This window comes from Oncorhynchus masou, chromosome 5, assembly GCF_036934945.1.
Source record: "Oncorhynchus masou masou isolate Uvic2021 chromosome 5, UVic_Omas_1.1, whole genome shotgun sequence".
In the NCBI taxonomy this organism is placed as follows: domain Eukaryota; kingdom Metazoa; phylum Chordata; class Actinopteri; order Salmoniformes; family Salmonidae; genus Oncorhynchus; species Oncorhynchus masou.
The window spans coordinates 70717217-70738253 of NC_088216.1; the positions used below are offsets into that span (position 1 = coordinate 70717217).

Consider the following 21037-nt stretch of genomic DNA (forward strand, 5'->3'; position numbering starts at 1 on the left):
AGCTAGAGGAGAGCTATTTTGCTCAGTTGTTACTACAGCGCTAATTCAGGCCCGGGGTGGAAAGCCAGATTCTGATGCCAAAACAAACCCCCAGAGAAACTAGGGCATTGTCATTCAATCTACAATATAATAATTAATATAGATTATGCGATCACTGTGTTGGTCAATTGCACACAAGGTCCAACCGAAATATTGCTTCCGATTTTAAACCGAGGAGCAGTTAAACTCAAGGGCACAACGCCGGGGAATGGCATCTAGGATTTGATGTCATTGCAGCTCACTTCCCGTCAGATTTTTCTAGGCGCACTTGTGCTCCAAATCAAAATTCGAGGTCACACAGTACAACAATGAAGCCATGCTGCTACCTATCTGACGGGAAGTGAGCTGCAAACTAAACACATACTTTGCCCGCTTTGAGGACAATACAGTGACATTTGGCCAGCTACCAAGGACTGTGGGCTCTCCTCCGTGGCCAACGTGAGTGAGACATTTGAACACGTTAACCCTCGCAAGGCTGTCGGCCGAGACTCATCCCAAATGCGTCCTCAGGGCATGCGCAGACCAGCTGGCTGGTGTGTTTACAGACATATTCAATCTCTCCCTATCCCAGTCTGCTGTCCCTACATGCTTCAAGATGGCCACCATTGTTCCTGTACCCAAGAATGCAAAGGTAACTGAAAGTAATGACTATCGCCCATAGCACTCACCTGTCATCATAAAGTACTTTGAGAGATTAGTCAAGGATCATATCACCTCCATCTTACCTGTCACCCTAGACCCACTTTAATACAATCGCCATCACACTGCCCTAACCTATATGGACAAGAGGAATACCTATGTAAGAATGCTGTTCATTGACTGTAGCTCAGCATTCAACACCATAGAACCCTCCAAGTTTATTATTAAGGAGGCTGAAGAAATGTTGCTTGTCACCCAAAACCCTCACAAACCTTTACAGATGCACAATTGAGAGCATCCAGTCGGACTGTATCACCCCATGGTACGGCAACTGCACCGCCCACAACTACAGGGCTCTCCAGAGGGTGGTGTGGTCTGCACAACGCATCACCGGGGGCGTAGTACCTACCCTCCAGGACACCTACAGCACACAATGTCACAGGTAAGCCAAAAGATCGTCAAGAACAACAACCACCCGAGCCACTGCCTATTCACCCCGCTACCATCCAGAAGGCGAGGTCAGTACAGGTGCATCAAAGCTGGGACCGAGAGACTGAAAAACAGCTTCTTTCTCAAGGCCGTCAGACTGCTAAACAGCCATCACTAACACAGAGGATGCTACTTACATAGACTTGAAATCATTGGCCACTTTAATAAATGGATCATTAGTCACTTTTAATTGTTTACATATCTTACTCATCTCATACACATATACTGTATTTTATAACATCTATTGCATCTTGCCTATGCTGCTCTGTCATTGCCCATCCATATTTATATATTCTTATTCCATTCTTTTACTTAGATTTGTGTGTGTTAGATATTTCACCCCAACTGGCATAATAATGGTCAAACAGTTTCAGAACATTATTTATTTACAGAATGTAAACAAACAAGACATTAAATACAACAGAGTTGATTTAGTCACTTCTCTATACAGGGAGGAATGATTCTATTACAGTAGATTGAAATAGGAAAATAGTTTGAAAGTCAAATGACATTTCCTGCTCTCAGATGAGTGAATAAGGTGTAGAGCGCTCAAACCTGACAGACTTGTTCGCTGTAGTTTATCATTTTCAACCAATTATGTGGCAGACACATTGAAAAATGTAACAGCCTTAAATGTAGTGGTGTATTCTGTTACCTCAAACTAGGCCTGTGTTTGCCATAAATATGGTTTATTTCTCAGTGACAACATGCGTATAACACAGAAATATGAATTCAGGACAAATGGCAGCATTATGATGAACATGAGACCCAAGGGAGGAAAGAAAAACATTCCGAAATGGAAAAGCCTATCTTTAAACCATATCTTAATTCAACAGGCAGTATATTGAACATTATCTCTGCAATAAACTGTAGGCAACATTCTGGTATAAATAAATTAACATACACAATTGAAGAAAAAAAGACATTTGTGTTAACACTCATCTGAAGCCATGTTCCATTCTTGTCCATTCATATTGAGTTTAGGCATCTGGGTGATCATTGACCAAACTGTCCAGTACCAAAACTTATCATGCACTCCCAATAAATGTTTATTAATATTACAGATAATAATAGATAAACTTTCTATGCATCTTACTCACACACCTACTCCTCAAATTTGGCCATAAAGCTGCTTCTCTGTGAGCTTGCAAAGGGAGTGTAATGTACTGCCTGTTGCTGACAGTGATTGCGAGAACAGGTGGTGGCCTCTAGTGGTTACTTGTCCCACAGGACATTGGCCATTCATCTCCTGTAAATACAGTAAGTATATTTGAGATGGATAAGGATGATTGTAGATTTTTGGGAAAGATAAAATTCCGGTCATTAACAAAAAAAGAGCCTTTGGATTACTCCAGAGCAGCAGCTTGAAAATATAAAGTGTCGATAGTTTTATGTTACAGGTTCAAGTGCAATAACTCAATGGTTGGGGCAAGGGCTCAGTGTTAGGAAAGGCTGACAGTGACATTGTCCTTGCCTTTCTCCACGTTAGAGTCTTTGTCTGTGGGGGTGGATGTCGTTCCTCTGGGAGAGGTTTGACCACTTGACTGTCCTGAGGTTTTGTTTGGGCCGTCTGCCGTGGACCCCGACTCCGGCTCTTGCTGTGAGGCTGTCGCTACAAAAGGAGAACAGAAATAACTATACAATTGTAAGACGCTTGATAACTGTAGTCAGTCAGATGGATTCAATATTCTTTAACTAATATCAATTCAGCTTTGAATATGGCTGGTGCGTTACCTGATTGTGTGCAGGACTTCATGTGTTCTGGCCAGTGGGCTTGCTGGCAGGGATAGTCACAGTAGCTGGTGTTCCAGCAGCAGTAGAATATGGCCTCCTTCTTGCAGTTGGCACACCACTGCTTCTTCTTGGTCTCGTCTACTGCCTGTTGTTTCTCCACCTCCATCTGCTTCTTCACCTCCGCCATCAGTCGCTCCCTCTCCTGCTCCAGACTTTGCCTCATCTCCGCCATGGTTAACTCTGCACATGCACACACACAGACATAACCTTTTCTGTAGAATGTGATTACTTCACCTTCGTCAATGACATTCATTGTTATACTGACAGATAGTCCTTGACCCAGATTTGCAAAGGTCATCTGCAGTTTAAGCTAGAGTAATGCAAAGGTCCTTACCTAGATTGTGCTTCATTTCTGACAGCTCCTGTTGATGAAGCCACTGCAGTTTTTCTATTTCAATTCTCAATCGTCTAATCTGTGTGGGAGAGACAAGGACATACACTCAGACTCCCCAGAGTCATACAGCTAACTCTCATAGGCATGGTGGTATTCAGTCACTCTGAGGGCAACCAGCAGATACCTACCTCTGCTAATGTGTTCCCTGAAGTGTTTTTGGAAAGGTCTGTATACAGCTCAGTCACAGTCCCTTTGATTGTATCCATTATCTGAGGGATAAAGGAGACCTGAAGCAAAAACTTTTCGGAAGTAAGCTTTATGCAATCTCTTTGAATGCAGACCCATCACACTCTTGAATACCCAAGAGGCCAATATATATATATTTTAATCTCTGCCATATGTAAAATTGTCCCCCAAAAGTGTGTATGCTTCAATAAGCCTTGCTCCAAGCCCCAAACCATAATACTGATAGTGTACAGCCTTCAGCTTGCTTACTCTGGCCATCGATCCAAGCCTCGCATACTTACTTTATTAGTGTACTTCGCAATGTCAGCTGCTACGTCTGCTGATGCGGTGGGGATCTGGAAGTCCCCTGCCATGGAAGATGTGGTGGAGGGGCCACTACCAAATCCAGGGGCTGCTATCATGGCCACAGAGGGTGGGGTACTGGTCACCAGGGTAACAGACGACGTGGACGTACTGAGTGGAGGGTGTTTCTGCTGGACAGCTAGAGTAAACAACAAGAACCAAGACTAAATCAGTGACATGGTTTAGACCCTTTCTTCTTTAATGTTGCCGCCCCTATCATCACCAAGCATATCTCTGACCATTTTAACCTGTCTCTCCTCTCTGGGGAGATTCCCGTTGCTTGGAAGGCAGCCATAGTTCGTCCATTATTTAAAGGGGCAGATCAAGCTGATCCTAACTGTTATAGGCCCATTTCTATTTTGCCCTGTTTATCAAAAACATGTCAATCAACTGACTGGCTTTCTTGATGTCTACAGTATTCTCCTGGTATGCAATCTGGTTTCTTCTCAGGTTATGGATGTGTCACTGCAACCTTAAAGGTCCTCAATGATGTCACCGTTGCCCTTGATTCCAATGTTGTGCTGCCATTTCTATTGACTTGCCCAAAGCTTTTGATACGGTAGACCATTCCATTCTTGTGGGTCTGGTTTGCTAACTACCTCTCTCAAAGAGTGCAGTGTATAAAGTCAGAAAATCTGCTGTCTCAGGCATAGCCTGTCACCAAGGGAGTACCCCAAGGATCAACCCTAGGCCGTACGCTCTTCTCAATTTACATCAACAACATAGCTCAGGCAGTAGGCAGCTCTCTCATCCATTTATATGCAGATGATAGTCTTATACTCAGCTGGCCCCTCCCCAGAATTAGTGTTAAACACTCTACAACAAAGCTTAGTGTCCAACAACTTGTCCTGAATACCTCCAAAACGCAGGTCATGTGATTTGGTAAGAAGAATGCCCCTCTCCCCACAGGTGTGATTACTAACTCTGAGGGTTTAGAGCTTGAGGTAGTCACCTCATAAAAGTACTTGGGAGTATGGCTAGATGGTACACTGTCCTTCTCTCAGCACATATCAAAGCTACAGGCTAAAGTTAAATCTAGACTTGGTTTCCTCTATCGTAATGGCTCCTCTTTCACCCCAACTGCCAAACTAACCCTGATTCAGATGACCATCCTACCCATGCTACATTACGGAGACGTAATTTATAGATCGGCAGGGAAGGGTGCTCTCAAGCGGCTAGATGTTCTTTACCATTTGGCCATCAGATTTGCCACCAATGCTCCTTATAGGACACATCACTTCACCCTATACTCTTCTGTAAACTGGTCATCTCTGTATACCTGTCGCAAGACCCACTGGTTGATGCTTATTTATAAAATCCTCTTAGGCCTCACTCCCCCCCATCTGAGATATCTACTGCAGACCTCATCCTCCACATACAACACCCATTCTGCCAGTCACATTCTGTTAAAAGGTCCCGAAATCACACACATTCCTGGGTTGCTCGTCCTTTCAGTTTGCTGCAGCGAGAGACTGGAATGAGCGTCAACAAACACTCAAACTGGACAGTTTTATCTCAATCTCTTCATTCAAAGACTCAATCATGGACACTCTTACTGACAGTTGTGGCTGCTCTGTGTGATGTATTGTTGTATCTATCTTCTTGCCATTTGTGCTGTTGTCTGTTCCCAATAATGTTTGTACCATGTTGTGCTGCTGCCATGTTCTGTTGCTACCATGTTGTGTTGTAATATTCTGTTGCTACCATGTTGTGCTGTCATGTGTTGCTGCCATGCTATGGTGTTGTCTTCTCTCTTTATGTAGTGTTGTCTCTTGTCGTGATGTGTTTTGTCCCAATATTTTATTTATTTTTAATTCTATAAAATAAAATGACCATCTCCGTCCCCGCAGGTCTCTTGCCTTTTGGTAGGCAGTCATTGGAAATAAGAATTTGTTCTTAAATGACTTGCCCAGTTAAATAAAGGTTAAATAAAAATAAAACATCACAGCAATGTTTTTTAGGCCTGCAGTTGAACCTCAAATAGTTTTTTTGTTGTGTCCATTTTCTCTGTAGTGTACTAATTTAATTTTCAACTAATACTGTGGTGTACCTTTGACAGATTGCCTGGTCTGGTACCGCGTGCTTTGGGAAGGTTGCTGAGGCAATGATGAAGATGTTGCAGATGCTGGCGTTTGCGGCATTGTCTGTGGCTGGCCTGGTGATGCTGCCTGCAGCTGAGGCGTATCTGGCTGCTGATTCTGTTGCTGCCGCTGCACCTTCTGCATGTGCCACTTCTGGGAGGAAGTCTGGAACTTGTTGGTGGGGTTCCACACCACCGCCCGCTGCACCACCGGGACAGTCTCCCTGGGCAGCAGAGGGCGCTGTTTCTTCACTGCTGTGGTGGCAGAGGAGGATGTGATGGGGGCCATCGGTAGTGTGGCATTGGGGAGTGTGGTGGGGGTGGTGGAAGAAGCAGTAGTGAAGGACACCATGTTTAGAGGAATGGCTAGTGGAGAATGTGATGAATCTTTCATACTGGGGGTTAAGAAATGGGCTGTGTTGTTTTGAGATGGAGTAAGTGAACTTGACAGGGCTTTACCTACAATGGAAAGAAAATATTAATAACAGCATCTGTTTTGGTTAAACTTTTTTCTCGCTTTCATATTTGATCAACTAGTGATAGAGAACAGGAGGACTCTCACCCTCTGTCTTATTGGCTGGTGGATTTTTGGTGGTGCGTGAATCTTTCCTACTCTTCTTCCTGTCTCTGCCCCCCTGGTCCTCCCCCAGGTCAATCACCAGCTCCCTCTCAGAGTCGGAGTCATCCATCACAGAGGGCTGCCTAGCCTCCTGCTTCACCTGGGGCTTCTCTCTGGATGCCGGGGACACTGGGGCTGCTTTTGCTTCCTCTGGGGGCTCTTTGTCCGAGTGTACAGCCTGATTCTCTTTAGATGAGGATTCAGAGAGGGTAGATGATGCCCCCGCATCCCCCATGGTTACCATGGCAGTTGCTGGCCCCTTTGTTTTGACCTCATTTAGGCTGGGGGGTAGGGGGTCTTTGGATCCCCTCTTGGAAGGGTCCTTCTCGCCCTTGTCATTGGCCTGTGTGTGTTTGCCTGCCTTAGGTTTCTGTTCCTCGTCGCTGGCGTCACTGTCACTCGAATCTGATTTATCAGAGTCCTCTGAGTCGCTGTGTTCTACTCCCTTATACACATCCTCAGAGATCTCATCTATACCTGTACACAGCAGAGGGGAAAGTGGGGTAAATGTATAATGTGGTTGTTTTCATACAAATGGACTAACTGAAAACAAAGTAGTTGACTGGTGCCGCTATCTTCAGAAGTGGTGCTTTACTAGCGGTGTGGCGAGTTCACTCACCCAGCTGGGCCTTGCAGCTCTCAATGGTTTTGTCCAGGTTGAGCTGGAAGCGGCTCCTGATCTGTCTCTTGGGCGAGGTGAGGACTGGTGGGGCCCCCTGCTGTTGCTGCTGTACAGTCTCACTCAACTCCTTTAGGTCCATCTCGGCTTTGCTACGGTCTGACAGGCCAGCACACAATATCACAAACAATGTTATTGACTGGTTGAAATCCACTCCAATCACTAGACCAAGTAGGAATGCCTCTACATATGGTTAAGGTTTATGGATATGGTTTTGCTGTCATGAAGCCTTTCCCAGGTGTGTTAAATAGGTGAGCTTTGAAGATGATTGTGGTGTGACTGAGGGCAGGTGTGTGGCAGCTCACCCAGGTTGAGGTTAAGGATGCTCCCTGTGAGAGTTGCCTTCTCCTGCTTGGGGACTAGAGCAGGACCCTGGGGGTGGAACGGTTTAGGGCTGTCATTGGCACCAGAGGCAGGACCAGGTCGAGTGGAAGCAGGTGATGCTGTGGAGAGTGCACAGATACAGTGAGGGGAAAAAGTATTAGATCCCCTGCTGATTTCGTACGTTTGCTGACTGACAAATAAATGATCAGTCTATAATTTTAATGGTAGGTTTATTTGAACAGTGAGAGACAGAACAACAAAAAAATCCAGAAAAACGCATATCAAAAATGTTATAAATTGATTTGCATTTTAATGAGGGAAATGAGAATTTGACCCCTCTGCAAAACATAACTTAGTACTTGGTGGCAAAACCCTTGTTGGCAATCAGAGGTCAGATGTTTCTTGTAGTTGGCCACCAGGTTTGCACACATCTCAGGAGGGATTTTGTCCCAATCCTCTTTGCAGATCTTCTCCAAGTCATTAAGGTTTTGAGGCTAACGTTTGGCAACTCGAACCTTCAGCTCCCTCCACAGATTTTCTATGGGATTAAGGTCTGGAGACTGGCTAGGCCACTCCTGGATCTTAATGTGCTTCTTCTTGAGCCACTCCTTTGTTGCCTTGGCCGTGTGTTTTGGGTCATTGTCATGCTGGAATACCCATCCATGACCCATTTTCAATGCCCTGGCTGAGGGAAAGTGGTTCTCACCCAAGATTTGACGGTACATGGCCCCGTCCATCGTCCCTTTGATGCTGTGAAGTTGTCCTGTCCCCTTAGCAGAACCCCCCCCCCAAGCATAATGTTTCCACCTCCATGTTTGATGGTGTTCTTGGGGTCATAGGCAGCATTCCTCCTCCTCCAAACACTGCGAGTTGAGTTGATGCCAAAGAGCTCCATTTTGGTCTCATCTGGCCACAACACTTTCACCCAGTTGTCCTCTGAATCACTCGGATGTTCATTGGCAAACTTCAGATGGGCATGTATATGTGCTTTCTTGAGCAGGCGGACCTTGCGGGCATTGCAGGATTTCAGTCCTTCACGGCGTAGTGCGTTACCAATTGTTTTCTTGGTGACTATGGTCCCAGCTGCCTTGAGATCATTGACAAGATCCTCCCATGTAGATCTGGGCTGATTCCTCAATGTTCTCATGATCAACTCCACGAGGTGAGATCTTGCATGGAGTCCCAGGCCAAGGGAGATTGACTGTTCTTTTGTGTTTCTTCCATTTGCGAATAATCACACCAACTGTTGTCACCTTCTCACCAAACTGCTTGGCGATGGTCTTGTAGCCCATTCCAGCCTTGTGTAGGTCTACAATCTTGTCCCTGACATCCTTGGAGGGCTCTTTGGTCTTGGCCATGGTGGAGAGTTTGGAAACTGATTGATTGATTGCTTCTGTGGACAGGTGTCTTTTATACGTGTAACAAGCTGAGATTAGGAGCACTCCCTTTAAGAGTGCTCAGCTCGTTATCTGTATAAAAGACACCTGGGAGCCAGAAATCTTTCTGATTGAGGGGATCAAATACTCATTTCCCCCATTAAAATGCAAATCAATTTATAACATTTTTAACATGCGTTTTTCTGGATTTGGTTGTTATTTATACCGAAAACCAGAGTCTAGGTCAATGTTGACTCATCTCTTCAGTGGGTCATATGATTGAGTGTAGTCTGGCCCAGGAGTGGGAAGGTGAACGGAAAGGCTCTGGAGCAACGAACCGCCCTTGCTGTCTCTGCCTGGCCGGTTCCCCTCTTTCCACTGGGATTCTCTGCCTATAACCCTATTACAGGGGCTGAGTCACTGGCTTACTGGGGCTCTTTCATACCGTCCCTAGGAGGGGTGCGTCACTTGAGTGGGTTGAGTCACTGATGTGAACTTCCTGTCTGGGTTGGCGCCCCCCCTTGGGTTGTACCGTGGCAGAGATCTTTGTGGGCTGTACTCGACCTTGTCTCAGGATGGTAAGTTGGTGGTTGAAGATATCCCTCCAGTGGTGTGGGGGCTGTGCTTTGGCAAAGTGGGTGGGGTTATATCCTTCCTGTTTGGCCCTGTCCGGGGGTGTCCTCGGATGGGGCCACAGTGTCTCCTGACCCCTGCTGTCTCAGCCTCCAGTATTTATGCTCCAGTAGTTTATGTGTCGGGGGGCTAGGGTCAGCTTGTTATATCTGGAGTACTTCTCCTGTCCTATTCGGCATCCTGTGTGAATTTAAGTGTGCTCTCTCTAATTCTCTCTCTTTCTTCTCTCTCTCTCTCTCTCTCGGAGGACCTGAGCCCTAGGACCATGCCTCAGGACTACCTGACATGATGACTCCTTGCTGTCCCCAGTCCACCTGGCCGTGCTGCTGCTCCAATTTCAACTGTTCTGCCTTATTATTATTTGACCATGCTGGTCATTTATGAACATTTGAACATCTTGGCCATGTTCTGTTATAACCTCCACCCGGCACAGCCAGAAGAGGACTGGGCACCCCACATAGCCTGGTTCCTCTCTAGGTTTCTTCCTAGGTTTTGGCCTTTCTAGGGAGTTTTTCCTAGCCACCGTGCTTCTACACCTGCATTGCTTGCTGTTTGGGGTTTTAGGCTGGGTTTCTGTACAGCACTTTGAGATATCAGCTGATGAACGAAGGGCTATATAAATACATTTGATTTGATTTGTTACAGGATATTTCATATTCCTCTAGGACTCCAGACTATCAGAGAGGCAGTGTGCAGTACCTACCTGTGCAGTCCATGGACTCCTCCCCAGCACTGTAGTGGCTGACTGGGGCTCTAACCGGGCCCTTGTCTGGTGTATCCTGCTCTCCATCAGAGCCTGTGTGAGCAGAGGAGTTGGTGCTCATGGGCGAGCGGGGCATATCTGTCAGGGAGATCCTCCGGCCTGTACTCCCTCCAACTCCACCCATGCCCCCGCCCCCGTCAGACAGCATGCTCCTGGCCAAGGGCATCTTGGGAGATGCCGTCATGTCAAAGTTGAATTTGATCTTCTCCTGCTTCTCTGGTCGGACCGAGCCGGACGAGGGGTTGGCAGGATCCAGCAGCATTTGGTACTGGTTATCAGGGGTGTAGGGTGTCCGGAAGGGGGCATAGTTGAACACTCCAAACTTCTTCCTCATGTTCTCCACGTAGACCTCCATCTCCTGCATGGCACTGTTGAAGATGCTCTTAGTCTTCTTCACAGAAAAGGGAATCTCCCTGGACATGAGGTAGCAGTTGTTTAAGGGGACCCACGCCCTGGAAGGTGAAGAATAATAAACAACGCAACAGCTGAATAGACACAGAGGATAGAGACAGAGAGCTGTGAAATACCAAATGTAATGATAAGTATAAGTGACATAGTTAAGTACCAAAAGTACCTGTCGTGCTGCCCGAAAAAACGAGCATCCACCTGCCCGTCTTTGTCCCGCAGTGCTTTGGCAGGCCAGAATGGAAACCCCTTCAGCTTGGCCCACACGAGAGGGTGAGGATTACTCTGAGCAAAGTAAACAGGTAGACTAGTTATCATACTGAGACCATTATACAGACCACATTCAGTATACACAAGGTACTACAATTCAAATGTATGACTTGTTTAGCACAAGCTTTGAACTCACGCATGGCTCACAGAACCAGTTGTCTCTCTTTTGGCAAGCTGACAGATAGCACTCTGGACAGACCTCAATCTCATTCATCTGAAAGAGAAGAATCATTGTACGTGTAAGAATAATCTCTTCTGAAGGCCTGAAAGAATCTTTGACCGCATACCCATACTTACCTCATGTTCACAGATTTTCACTATGACTTTAGCTGTGGCAGTGAGCTTATGATTGCCTAAAATAAGAAGGAAGGTCACAGTGAGTAATCATTACAAACCAGTTATTGATAACCAGTAAAAATCCATTGCAATCAAAACAGGGACACAGACCTCCATTATAAATTATGCAGTTGTGTAAAATCCATTTCACATCTGCCAAGAAAGCTTCAGTGCAGCCATACATTTTCTTTTTTGTATTCTGGAAAAATAAAACAGAAAAGGTCAGTGATCAACCACTGGTAAGGTTTGGGATTGTAGTTCTAACCTCAAAGAAAGAAGAGTACATTTTCTAACCTTCTCCAATGTACTGAGATCCATGGCGTGAAATATATACTCTGCGTAGTCTGGATGCTGTTCCAGAGATACTGGCTTTTGGAAGGGTTCAGTCTGGAGAAGAGACAAAAGAGACGTGTACAGTGAATTAACCTTCATATTCAAATTCCAAATAGGCCACACTTCGACCAAATCCTAACTTGAGACACACTCATAGCTAAAACTTTAATGTAAATATATAATTGCAATTAATTTAGGATTTAAGATTTCAATTGCATCTCAATTTAGGATTAAGCCGTCATTGCATGACCTCCACCACCACAACCCCTACAAACACTCTACCACCCCAGGACAGACAACAGCAACTAAAAACAGACACAAAAACACTCCAAACAGGAGGAAAATAACGGGGGAAATATGATTAGGTCTTTTTTTTGTGTTTGATTACCCAATTAAAAGCCTTTCTCTGCGTGGCGCCTGCATGGGGGGAGTGAGATGACGAGCGTGGTTGGTCCTGAAAAAGAGTAAGAGGGGCAACTGTATCCTCACCACAACACCGCTTTCCAAAATGGACCCTTGGTTCAATGGTTCCTTTGCTCTTTATGTCATTGTAGAGGAGAGGACTGGCTAAAAACAGGCTTGGGTGGTTTAGTGTTGTTAGAACACACTTACTTATGGCTTACCATTTTGTAACCAGAACACCAAAGGATACTTCAGACTTTGAGTATAGTAAATAAGTTCACAGTGTATTGGGGAAGGGGCAATGGACCTCACTGATGGAACACAAAATCAGGAGAAATCATTGAGCAGTCTTAAAATCAGACCATATAAACAAGCACACAACCATTCTATTGTGTTTGTGTGAAAGAGTTCTGTTCACTCACATTGGAATTACACTGAGTGTACAAAACATTAGGAACACATTCCTAATATTGAGTTGCATGCCTCTTTGCCCTCAGAACAGCCTCAATTCATCGGGGCATGGACTACAAGGTGTCAAGTGTCCAACAGGGATGCTGGCCCATGCTCACTTCAATGCTTCCCACAGTTGTGTCAAGTTGGCTGGATGTCCTTTGAGTGGTGGACAATTTTTTGTAAACACGGGAATGTGTTGAGCGTGAAAAACCCAGGAGAGATGCAGTTCACGTCACACTCAAACTGGTGTGCCTGGCACCAACTACAATATCCTGTTCAAAAGTACTTCAATCGTTTGTCTTGGCCATTCACCCTCAATGGCACACATGCAAAATCCATGTGTCAGTTGTCTCAAGGCTTAAAAGTCCTTCTTTAAACGGTCTCCTCCCCTTCATTTAAGCTGAAGTGGATATTATTTAACAGGTGACATCAATAAGGGATCATAACTTTCACCTGGATTTACCTGCTCAGTCTGCAATTGAAAGTGCAGATGTTCCTAAAGTTTTGTACACTCAGTGTATATGAATTTTACTAATGTTGATCTCTCTATTCTTCAACAGTTCAATATCTACTGTCAAAACAATTAGTCAATAACAACCGTTAGAAAAGGTAGAAATAAGTAGTTCTTCCATGACAATTTGGTGAGGGTAAAAGCAGAAGCACAAGCCTTTGGAATATGTGCCCGATATACAGTTGATTTAGAATGTTACTGATCAGTCAGTTGGAGGAGGGAGGTCAGTGCACTTACACCTGGCTGTTTCATCTTCTGGAGTGAAAACTTTAGCAGGTAAGACAGCTGGTCTATTGTTAGCATCGTCATTGCTTTACTCTGAGTCTCTATGCACTCTGCAACTGTTATTTTCTGAAAGAAAAGAAATAATCTTTTGTTAGCACGATGTTAGCTTCAAATGTATATTCCCATTTCAAAGGATATTCCCAGTATCAAGCCTCATTTTACTACCTTGACCACATCTTATACCAACATGGTCAGAATTTCTTGTAACTCCAAGATTTTTCTCAACTCTGTAAATTCCATAAAATAGGGATGTCTGTCATCATGGTCCAGCCTCAAGCCCCAGCCTCCCATGCATTTTAAGGTTCTAAAGTTGTCTTCCTGGTAGACAACTGGTTTTCGGTCCCACCCACAAGCGAGTACCTCACATTCAGGGCAGAACCAGTCACCCTCGGGCTCTGCGGGTAGTTTTAGGCACTTGGCGTGGTACACCCTCGGGCAGAGCTCACAGCAGAGCACCTGGCCCTCGCGGTGGCACAGCCAGCAGTAGAAGTCATTCCTGCCGTCCTGCGGCACAACATCAACAGGGTCTGTGGTGAGTGCTGGCTGCTTCACATAGTAAAAGGGACCATGTCTTAGTTCTGACTGAAATGCAGGCAAGAGAAAGAGAACATTTGGGGTTTCAAAAATCAGGTGTGAGATTACATGAGCAGCATTGCAGACATGAAAAAAAACTATTACAAATATGTTTTTCAAAAAAGACAATCTACATAGTAACTGTCCAAAACAGACTGCTTAGAACCCTGTATTGCGACATAAGGCATTAAAACATTGATTAATTGACCGTTCCTGGTATCAGACTGGAAGAGAATCATTACTGTAGATTATATTACAAATCCCCTTTCAAAGGTCAAGACAGTGAAAAGGATAAGTTTGAGAAACTAGCCTTTAGTATCGCTTACAGATTGGATCTGATAAGCAGTCTGTGTTTTGGTCCACACCTGTTACTTTTTTTGCATTGAGACAAGCTTTGATCCATGGCTTAAGCCCAGGTTGCTATTGTAATTTACCATTTATAAAGATAAGTGCTAATCATTAATAGTCTCAGTGTGAGTGAGCAACAGCCGAAGCATCACCAGTCACTTGATTTCAGTAGGCAGAATTTGTAAAACCAGCATGCAAACACATTAATGAAACAATTATTTAGATAAATCTTATTACATTAGTATTAGGCCATATAGGCTTACTGTAACACTATAAGAACAGATCAACCTCATGGTGTCAAACATAAAATAGTCCCATGGCATACCAAAAGACAACCGGAACAGAAAATGTTATACACAGGTTTTTTAGTAGGATATATTTCAGTGTAACAGAAACCCAGCAGCCTCAGAAAGCACAACAGTGTGAGCACAGAGGAGAGTGCAGGGGGAGGTCGCACCTGGTCCTTACTGCTGCTGACCGCTCCTGGTTTCTTCTTCTTTTTGACCGGACTGGGGGAGGTTTCAGCCGGGGAGTGACCATTAGACGAGTGAGGGGGGCTGGGCACCTTGCGTTTCTGGGCCACCCGCTCCACTGACCCAGGGTCCGAAACTGCAGGGAGGGGGTCAAATGTCAGGCAAGCCAACATGACAGATGTATTATTTCCCAGAAGAAAGTGCATGTTCTGGCCATAGAATAGTAGATGTTCATTGTTTTCATACAGTACAGAAGATAAAAACCGGTTACCATAGTGATAAGACACGACAGCGATATGAACAGAAGCAGCACATTAGCCTCCATCTTGTACCGTGTGTGATTCAGCTCTGTACCAGACACATACATACAGTAACCTACACTCAACATGAGAGCAATAAAATAAAGCCTTTCACCACCCCCACATACTGCCTGTAGGCATAGGCATAAATAGGTGAAAGTACAGCTCTGCTTTCAGTGTTTCTCACCTTTGGATCGTGTAGATATCTCCATCCCCTCTACTGCATCCGACTCAGTCTTCACCTCCTCCTCAGCCAAACTGGCAGAGAAAAGAGATGCACTATTAAAGCCCTATTATGACAATACCTACAGAAAGACTCCCAACATAAATCAATTCATCCCAATGCCTTTTTACAGTTTGACTCGCACGATGTTTACACCAGACATTGCTTCATCTACAGTATGTTCAGTATGCACGTGGTTTCGCAACACCATCTACTAAGTAACAATCATAAATCACACTGTATAAAAGCATCTGCTGAAATACTTGTGTGTAAATGTGAAACCAAAGTCTCACAAATCTGATTTGTGTGGATCTAGTATCATTTTCAGAGGAAAGACAATCCTGTCTGGCTGTAAAGGTCTGCTTTAACACTGACCCACTCTCTCGGTCTCACTACAATGGGGTTATTCTTAGAGTGAGAGTCCATTTGGCCCGGAGGCAAACTCTGTCTAAACCAATCCTGACTGGACACAGACACACACTGTTCGCTTTGGTGCAGAGGTATCATAAATCTACAGGCTATGGCCAGCAAGAGTCCCTCTCTTATTGGGAGAAGGACAATGTCTAGTAAAGCAGTGTTCTAATGTTCAGAGTTCCAGAGTGTGAAACTGACAGAATGTGATTAGGTTGAAGGTCAACAATCATCTGTCAGTGCCTCAGAACAATGTCCCAGGGATCAGATGTGCTTTTCTGGAGCCATGCATTTCATAACATGGTGTTGAATCCTATCTACACATTAACTCAAACCCAGAAATCATGCATTGATGTCAAAAGTGGATTTCTCAAATGGACAAATTACACACAGAGACACATCTACTGGAATTGACTGGGTATGGATGTTATGTAACTAACTATTGTTAACTAACGGCCAAATGCATTCTAGTTTCAAACTCAACATGAGGTCGTTCCATATGATTTCAATTACTTTCTGATTGTCACTATAACTGTAACTATAAGTGCTGTTACTGTGAAGTGGAAACGTCTAGGAGCAACAACAACTCAGCCGCAAAGTGGTAGGCCACACATGCTCACAGAACGGGACCGCAGAGTGCTGAAGCGCGTAAAAATCGATGCCAAGCGTCGGCTGGAGTGGTGTAAAGCTGGCATCCATTGGACTGGAGCAGTGGAAATACATTCTCTGGAGTGATGAATCATGCTTCACCATCTGGCAATCCGACGGACAAATCTGGGTTTGGCAGATGCCAGGAGAACGCTACCTGCCCGAATGCATTGTGCCAACTTTAGAGTTTGCTGGAGGAGGAATAATGGTCTGGGGCTGTTTTTCATGGTTCAGGCCAGGCCCCTTAGTTCCAGTGAAGGGAAATCTTAACACGAGAGCATACAATGACATTATTGACGATTCTGTGCCTCCAATGTCTTGGCAACAGTTTGGGGAAGGACCTTTCCTGTTTCAGCATGACAATTCCCGTGCACAAAGCGAGGTCAATACAGAAAAGGTTTGTCGAGATCGGTGTGGAAGAACTTCACTGACCATCTAAACCCCATCAAACACCTTTGGGATGAATTGGAACACTGACTGCGAGCCAGGCCTAATCGCCCAACATCAATGCCCAACCTCACTAATACCTTTGGCTAAATAGAAGCAAGTCCCCACAGCAATGTTCCAACATCTAATGGAAAGCCTTCCCAGAAGAGTGGAGGCTGTTATAGCAGCAAAGGGGGGACCAACTCCATATTAATGGCCATGATTTTGGAATGAGATGTTTGTCCACATACTTTTGGTCATGTTGTGTATGTTGAAGCTTAGACCCTATTTTACATCATCTGAGGTGTTTGTGTTGTAGAGATAATAGAATAGACATTTCCATTCAAGTTGACATTCGACAATGGGTGGACCAGAGGCCATCTTTCTGGTAGTGATTGGAAGTTAAAGTTGAAATTAAATTTAAAATGTCAATGGCGTACCAGCTAGATTGCAGGGGTCTGAAGGGATAGATCCACTATTTCTATGGTTGAAATGACACTCACCCTCCATTAAAGAAAATGCAATGTCTCAACCAATGGTGGGCAGAACAAACACTTCAGATAATATAAAATAGGGTTTAAAAATGTGAGTTTATGCCTTTTTAAATAAATGTTAAAGCTTAAAAAAATAACAATTGTTTAAACACTTTTTTCAATAAATCATAGAATAGTTTGACAAACCTGTTGGTAATCTAAAAATGATATCAAACTCAACCGTTCGCAACAGTCATGAATCCTGAGCCCACAACCATTGGGCCCCAATACCTACTGAGACAGGTCAAGGCTGAACTGAGGCCAGGGGCAATGGAGAACCATCAGCTCTAAAACTGCATGGTGACTACAATGCCATAGTCGTTTCCCTCTAAAATGAGACTACCCCAGTCCCATGTGTTTTATATCCCTCAAGTCAAGAGAGAAGCAACTTAAACATTACTGTTTCATTGTCTTGAACAAACACAGACCCAGCCCTATGAACACATTTAAATGCACACTTCCTTGAATTTAAAAAAGGTACTTTCTTGTGGGAAAGCCACTGCTTCATAAGAAAACGGTCAAACAGGTTTTACGCAGTCTCAGCTCAACATGAACATCCTTGTTTCTTCAGACACCAATGTGTCGATACCCTTGTTTCAGACACACACAAAAATTACGCCACGGCGCAAGCTACTGTCTCACAGCTCAGATGGGTTCAATTTCACCAGATTTTTATTTAGCTCTTGGTGAGAGCAGCATAATTAGAATGCGAAAGTGTGGGATACAAAGACAGCAGCTCCCTGTTAGAGAAGCAAATGTAGTCCCTTTTCCACCATTTCTTTATCACCCCTCTCTGTCTCTCTCTTCTCCATCTCGGGGGCAGAAAATTACAGAGACAGAGCACTGGCTTTACTGGCCTCCACCTCTGATAAAGGCTTTCAGCACAGACAGAGAGTCTGCCTCAGCAACATCCCCTTCTCATCCGGTCAGATACGCAGAGCAAGAGACAGTGAAAACACACTAAACCAATGCCTCCAACACCCTTCTTGTAGTTAAAACATTTCAGAAAAAACATTATTTTAATTAATATAGTGATATAATCCCTCCCACGCCCTCTCTGACAGAACACCCATGCTTCAATGTAGGAAATTGACAGCATACCTTTTTTTTCTCTTTACGCACAGAATACAGATTCTTCAGCCTTTTTTAATTGTTATTCTTTCTTATTTGTATTTTTTTGAGGCCGGTGGGGGATGAGGCAAAGATTGGTGCAGAATTTCCCAGAAGGGCCTTGTTCTCCCTGCTGCTCTCTCTGCGATTGTCAATCTTTAACCTCAGCTGTGGACTGCCGATTGGTTTGAGCGCCACACGGAGGTGCCTGATTGGGCGCCTGGCTCAGAGTGCCACACAGGCTCTCTTCTCCCCTATCTCCTCAGACACAGTGCTGCAATGCAGAGAGGATTTCTCCTCACTATCACAAAACCCCTGGAACCAAGTCCCTCACTCCCTCAAAGCCCATATAGTCCTCACTGGTTGTGTGCATTTTCTAAAACATGGGGGATGCAGTTACACAGGCAAAAAGGGAGTGTATCAGATTCCCTCCAATCTCACTCCACAGTTATGAGGCAGTGTGTGTGGCGTCCATTTTGAAAACATTCCCTTATTGCCTGCCTGCTGAGAACACTGCACACACAGCTCCAGTCGAGACGAGCTGCTGTAGAGATCACACACAGCTTACCAGTAGACCGGCTCACAGGAATGCAGGAAGGGCCTTACACTGAGCACAAAGACAGGGCTGAAAATGTCACAGGCCTCAAAATCAAAATGGTTGGCTATGGTTAAGACTGGAGAACATGCTGCCAACACCCTTTTCTTCCCAGTCCAACACTTTCCTACTGACTTTTCTTCTGGACCTTTACAATGTGTCTATACTTGTAACCAACAGTGGTATTGCTATTACTTATTTTATTCTGCCAGTGCCACTTTGAACCATAATTTCTATTTGTCGTTAAATAAATACTAATGCTGCCATTAAAAAGATTATGATATGGAGAACAAATCTGAATGACATGAAGGTCGTTAGAAAAGGTTAGACAACACAGGTGTGGTGAATAAAAGCAAAAGTGGCAGCATGAATTGGTTCTCTTGTTTGGACCATTATTACAAAGCACAGTTGGTCGTAGCTCTAGAAAACCCTTCTCTCCGTAGGGTTTTCAGCTGTTAGCTTCGCCCACTGCTGGCCATGTGAACTACAATTCTGACGCCGTATTAGAAACATCAATAATCATCGCTTGCTAAGCTGTTTTCGAAACATACGGCCCTTATCTTTCATATCAGTGATAAAGAATCTTTCAAATAAAAAAGATACACTTACTGTAATGTTATCAGATTTTCACAGATCCATACAGTGTGCCTCCAGTTGACTAACTACACTTCCTCTCCAGTTATGCTGACACACAGGTGCACGGTAGATAGCTATTTAGCACAGGTGGTCACCTTTGTTTTCTGTCGGTCTTCCTTGAAAAGCCCTGTAACATGGCGAAATGGCCGTGTGGGAATACTAATAAAAAGGTGTGTATTAATTGAACCTTTTGTGTTTAGAAAAGTATTTCTCGCTGATATGAAATATACGTTTCTTATGTTTCCAAAACAACTGTTATACCTGACCTTGCTGTAAAAGTTAACAAAAGTCTGCCAAGAAGAAGATACATTGATCAATGGGCGCTAAAGGTACTTAGCGTCTATCAATGGGTTAAGTAGGTGGCAGCACCTCAAATCCTCACGCCAGACAGGAATGAAGAGATTATGGGCATTACCAAAGACCATTCACAAAAAGGCACTGAATGAAAAGGTTTGCTCTCCATTCAATTCATTAAGAAGAACCATTGTACGGTAAAAAGTCATGTGTTTTGACTCCATGAATTAGAGGCAATTGGCGTTACATGCCAGAAATTCAGGAATAATATGATAGTTTGCATGGTTGTTGACAAAACATCTGCCGACATACAGCATTGAACTATGTGTGTGAATTATATGAGTTCCACTACAGAATTAAATATTCTTATATCCTTCCTGGGATAATGATATTTTTCTGTCCAAGGCTGTCTGAAACAGCCCTGCTTCCCGTCGTCAGGCTTCACTTGATATCACCCAGAGTGCCTAGAGCCAAGGCACAGAAAGGGGAAGCTCTCTGAAATGGCTGCCACTCAGAGCAAAGAGAAAGCAGTGAACTGAAAAAGACCATTAGGCAGATTTTCTCACCAGATACTAAACCTTTGAGGAATATAATCTAACATTCAGAGATATTTTAGTTAGTTGTTCAATATACAAATCCCGTTCAATAATTAAACATGCTAAAACCTGTAGATATAAACAGTAGTCTGGAAAAAGACTGTACAGCCATGAGAGTATGCCTTTTTAATAGTTGCTCTTGTAAAGATAAAGATTGCTTTCCTGCTTAAAAGGGCATATGATTAAAAGCAGTGCCCTGCTCTAATACCACTAAGGCCTAAATCATTCTTGCTGTGCTGTCATTGCTGAGCTGTCTCTTTACCATCTGTTAAATCCACTGGGATCCCATCTTGAATGTTACAGCTCTCACCTCCCCACACCTTCCATTTTGACTGTACAGGCCTGTGACAGTCATAAACCCCTACAACCTGACAGCCAAGCCAAACAGATAAATCCTGTTCCTTATTCCAACAGGAATATATTCCTCTTGCCATGCTATATTCTGTAAAAAGGTAGTAAAACAGGCTGACCCGTATGTGATCAGAGACATAACCAGCAGAGGCAGCCTGCTGTGCTGTAC

At 44.2% G+C, this 21037-nt stretch overlaps 1 protein-coding gene across 5 annotated transcripts in view; it reads right to left on the reverse strand.

The window, feature by feature from the left end:
• Positions 1 to 1535: 1535 nt before the first annotated feature.
• Positions 1536 to 21037, reverse strand: part of LOC135540174 (MYND-type zinc finger-containing chromatin reader ZMYND8-like) — a 38050-nt gene continuing 18548 nt past the window's right edge. For 2 of the 5 annotated variants that reach the window (XM_064966607.1, XM_064966605.1), the window contains exons 2-21: positions 15233 to 15303; positions 14731 to 14882; positions 13713 to 13934; positions 13305 to 13418; positions 12090 to 12155; positions 11663 to 11755; positions 11480 to 11567; positions 11330 to 11385; positions 11169 to 11246; positions 10932 to 11047; positions 10298 to 10809; positions 7567 to 7704; positions 7202 to 7360; positions 6526 to 7059; positions 5934 to 6422; positions 3823 to 4022; positions 3484 to 3564; positions 3296 to 3374; positions 2902 to 3141; positions 1536 to 2779 (exon numbers count right to left, since the gene is read on the reverse strand). In XM_064966607.1, the coding sequence (XP_064822679.1) occupies positions 2610 to 2779; positions 2902 to 3141; positions 3296 to 3374; positions 3484 to 3564; positions 3823 to 4022; positions 5934 to 6422; positions 6526 to 7059; positions 7202 to 7360; positions 7567 to 7704; positions 10298 to 10809; positions 10932 to 11047; positions 11169 to 11246; positions 11330 to 11385; positions 11480 to 11567; positions 11663 to 11755; positions 12090 to 12155; positions 13305 to 13418; positions 13713 to 13934; positions 14731 to 14882; positions 15233 to 15303 (3658 nt within the window). In that variant the 3' untranslated portion in view covers positions 1536 to 2609. Of the gene's footprint in view, positions 2780 to 2901; positions 3142 to 3295; positions 3375 to 3483; positions 3565 to 3822; positions 4023 to 5933; positions 6423 to 6525; positions 7060 to 7201; positions 7361 to 7566; positions 7705 to 10297; positions 10810 to 10931; positions 11048 to 11168; positions 11247 to 11329; positions 11386 to 11479; positions 11568 to 11662; positions 11756 to 12089; positions 12156 to 13304; positions 13519 to 13712; positions 13935 to 14730; positions 14883 to 15232; positions 15304 to 18387; positions 18967 to 21037 lie in introns of those variants that run through there. The other 3 variants (XM_064966608.1, XM_064966609.1, XM_064966610.1) reach the window with 3 other exon arrangements.